Below are 3,681 nucleotides of genomic sequence, written 5' to 3'. Positions count from 1 at the left end.
GGGAGGCCCGGAACGGCCCGGTCCGGTCCGGTCGCTCCGGTCCGACACCTCCGGTCCACGGGCCCGCCCCGAGGGTCCCCGACCTTGTCCCATCCGCGTCCCTCCCCTGCTGGGACTGGGGAAGGTGAGGAAAGACCAAAAGAGGAGAGGTTTAGAAATACTTTATGAAGTACAAAAAGAAGCTCCCGAAGCTCAGAGAAGCATAGAAACGCCTCTTTATGTGAGGAAAATACAATCACAGGCTCACAAGCTCCCTGCTGCGAGATGTACAGGGCAAGCTTTAAAGAAAACAACAAACCTACTTCCTCCTTTCCCCCAGTTAACCCAGCATTAAATAAACAACAACGTAAAATGAGCGTGCAGGGAGCGCTGGGCTCGTACAGATACCACACGTGGCCCAGTGGATGTGAAATTGCACCACGAGTGGGGCTGTGCCACCGAGAAAGTGGGCTCCTGGGGCTGGGCTGGGGCTACCTTGGCTGCAGCAGCTCCTGCTAAGGCAAGCGATGGGGGGGTCCATGCAGGGATCCCCGTAAGGCACCATCCATGTCTGTCTGTACCCCACAGCACAACCTCACCAACCCCTTGCTCTGCACAGCAGCACCCCACGAGATGTTTGGGAAGGACGCAGAGGAGGGCAAGGAGGGAGAAGTGTTTCTGTGCCATTTGACGTTCACACGCCTGAGGGGTAGCGACATTTCGCCCAGGCCGCTGTGGCTGAGGCACCTACTGCTGCAAAATAGCGTGATAAGATCTCGGGAGGATTGAAAAAAAGATAATAATGTGGGGTTTTCTTTGTAGCTGAACCAGGCCCAGGCCCGTTCCTCCTTGCGTGGTGCTGCTGCTGTGAACAACCACCGTGCGGCCAGCGCTTCCCTGCGCCCGAGCACGTCCCAAAGGCACAAGGTACGGCCCCCAGTCGCTTCCCCTGCAGCCCTGGCTTCCTCCTGCTGCTGCTCCCAGCCCAGCCACAGCAGCAGGGCTGTGGTCCCGGGGCCAGGCTGGCAGAGGAAGGCGAGCGCAGGCAGATCAGGAGTGGGATGGGGCAGAGCGGGGCGCCCCGCTGCCTTCATGGGCTCCCTGCGTTACGGCTGGGCGGGGGTGCGGTGAAGAAATCCTCCAGGACGCTCTGCGTGTACTCGAAGGTGGGGCGCTCCTCGGGTTTGGTCTTCCAGCATCTCAGCATGATGTCGTACAGCTCCTCAGGGCAGTTCTCCGTGCGGGGCATCCGGTACCCGTGCTCCAGGGCCCTGATCACCTCCGCGCTCGACATCCCTGGAGGAATGGGGCAGGACAGGGGAACGGTTCGTGGTTTAGCACTGATTGCTTTAAAAGCCACGAAACCCAAGCCCAAACCCACCCATCCTTTGGGCAATGTCACTGGGAAGAGAAAGGACGGGTTTGAGGGGTTGGGAAGGGAGAACTCCTGCTCCTGGTCAGGGAAACGTGCGGACAACCGAGATGCTGAGTTAGCTGTAACGTGCTGTTCCCCAGAGCAGATCAGGTGGGAATTAATAATCATTTTGGATAAATTTCTACAAAATAAAGGCTACACTTCTCCATCTGCTGAGTCCTTAATGAGCCGTTCCTTCCAATAAAAACTAGTGATGGCACAACTGGTCCTCCAGGACGACCCTTGCTGCCACCCCAGGTCATCCACGGTCGGTTTGTGGCAACGTTGATTTACTTGCGCTGGGGACTCCTAGGGAGAAAATCCTCCCAGCTTTCCACCCCAGGAGCTCTGGACCAAGCTGTGGATGTGGCTGGATGAGCGGTGCCGGTGCCTGGCTCATGCTCTGGGCTCCTCTCCATGGCTCGCAGGCAGCGTTGCCATCCCGAGCCCTCGTGCTACCATCTCTGAGCTCTGCTCCCAGGGTGAGATCCAGATTTCTCCCTGTTCCCTCTGTTTTTAGCGACCTGACTCCATGGAGAAACAGATCCCATGGATGGGGCTGGGGAGGTGGAGCGTGGCTTTTGGAAGCGGATCGGAGGAGGGATTTCCCCTCCTTACCTGGGTATGGGATGCGCCCGTAGGTAACGATCTCGGTCAGGAGGATCCCAAAGGACCAGACGTCTGATTTTATAGTGAAAGATCCGTAGTTGATGGCTTCTGGGGCGGTCCATTTGATGGGAAACTTGGCACCTGGGCAGAGAGATCCAGCAGGAAACGTCAGCTCTAACCCAAACGCCGAGAGACTGGGGGTGAAAATTGGGGAACAGGAAACAGCACAGCAGAGGAAGATGCGAAGCGATGCAAATGAGAGGAGCTTCTCTCATTGCCTGTTTACCCAGCACGTCCCTCCCGGGCTCCCTGCCACCACGGTGACACATTGACAGTGGCTCTGAGGGAATCCCACCACCCTCTGCCATCCCCAGCCACCCCCGCACCTTCCCGGGCCGTGTACTCATCGTCCTCGATCACTCTGGCCAGCCCAAAATCCGCAATCTTGCACACCAGGATGGCCGACACCAGGATATTGGCGGCTCTCAGGTCTCTGTGGATGTAGTTCCTCTTCTCAATAAACGCCATCCCTTCTGCGATCTGCCAAAAGGGGAAAGAGGAAAATAAAACAAATGCAAAAAAGGTTGTCCAAAATAACACCACCCCCTCCTCGTCGCGGCCGTTACCCGGCACAGGGGTGCAAGGGGCTGAGTTGCAGCAGATGTGAGCCACTCCTGCGTGGGAACCACTCTCTGTGCAAGGAATCCCTTGCAGAAGGGGTCAGGGCTTGTGAGCAGCCCCACACGACCCCCGTAAACCCAAAAAGCAGCGAGAATTGGCATCCGAGGGGCTGGGGTGCTCATGGGTGATGTCTGTGATGTCCACAGGGCAAGGTGCAGCTGCTCCATCTGCAGCCGTGTAGTAAATCACTCTCTGCTCACAGAAGACGTGAGACCAAGCACCCCAACAACTGCTCGAGGGAAGCGGGGAGCAAACTGTCCCCGTGCTACACCGAGGGGACAGCGAATGGACTTCAATTGCCAGGGTGAGGGTCAACCAGCGCTGCAGAGCTGCCCTGGTGGGCGGTGGGGTCCTGAGGAGTGGGGGGACCCCTGGGGTCTGCAAGAGCAGTTTGTGAAGAGTGGGTGTTGCTGCCATGACCCTGAAGTTTCCCCCCTGGCTCCATCCTCTGTGCTCAGCTCTGTGTGCAGGGCTGACCCAATCCATGCAGGGGTGACCTGGTGTGACCACTGAGCCCCAAACCTGTGCCAAATTACCCCACGCCTGGATGCTACCAGCATCAGAGGGGACCCAGAGCAGCCAGAGGGGACGCCCCCCATCCCTGTCACCCCCACACAAGCCAGGCCGGGCTGAGGTGCAGTTTCTCACAGCGCCCCACACAAACCAAAAGCAACCGAGCCCCGCAAGGCAGAGGGGTCATTTCCACCACTGCAGACGCAGCTTTTCCTGCAGTAACTCAGCCCCAGCCCGAGTCCTGGTGCCAACCTCACTTTCTACACACGAAAACGCTTCGGTCTCTGCTTCTGCGCCCTGCAGCAAGCGTCCCCTCTGCTCCAGAGCCGGTTTACTGGGAGCAGCTGGCGAGCACTGGGGCACAGCTGATGGGCACAGCCGGCCCCGGCAGCCCCTGACCTGCTCCCAGCCCCAGGGGCTGTGCTCCCATCCTGGCTCCCCTGCTGCACCTCTAGGGATGATTTCACAGCGGTACCAGGCTGGGC

General features: G+C 58.7%; 1 protein-coding gene across 1 annotated transcript in view; it reads right to left on the bottom strand.

The window, feature by feature from the left end:
* Positions 1-1,089: 1,089 nt before the first annotated feature.
* Positions 1,090-3,681, bottom strand: part of LOC104540920 (tyrosine-protein kinase HCK-like) — a gene marked incomplete at both ends in the record, with an annotated part of 5,850 nt that continues 3,258 nt past the window's right edge. The window contains 3 exon segments of the mRNA XM_010184840.1: positions 1,090-1,275; positions 2,012-2,143; positions 2,389-2,542. Of these exon segments, the coding sequence (XP_010183142.1) occupies positions 1,090-1,275; positions 2,012-2,143; positions 2,389-2,542 (472 nt within the window).

This window comes from Mesitornis unicolor, unplaced genomic scaffold (genome assembly GCF_000695765.1).
Source record: "Mesitornis unicolor isolate BGI_N332 unplaced genomic scaffold, ASM69576v1 scaffold31915, whole genome shotgun sequence".
Lineage (NCBI taxonomy): Eukaryota > Metazoa > Chordata > Aves > Mesitornithiformes > Mesitornithidae > Mesitornis > Mesitornis unicolor.
Note: the sequence above shows the minus strand (reverse complement) of the source record. Positions and strands in the feature narration are given on the sequence as shown.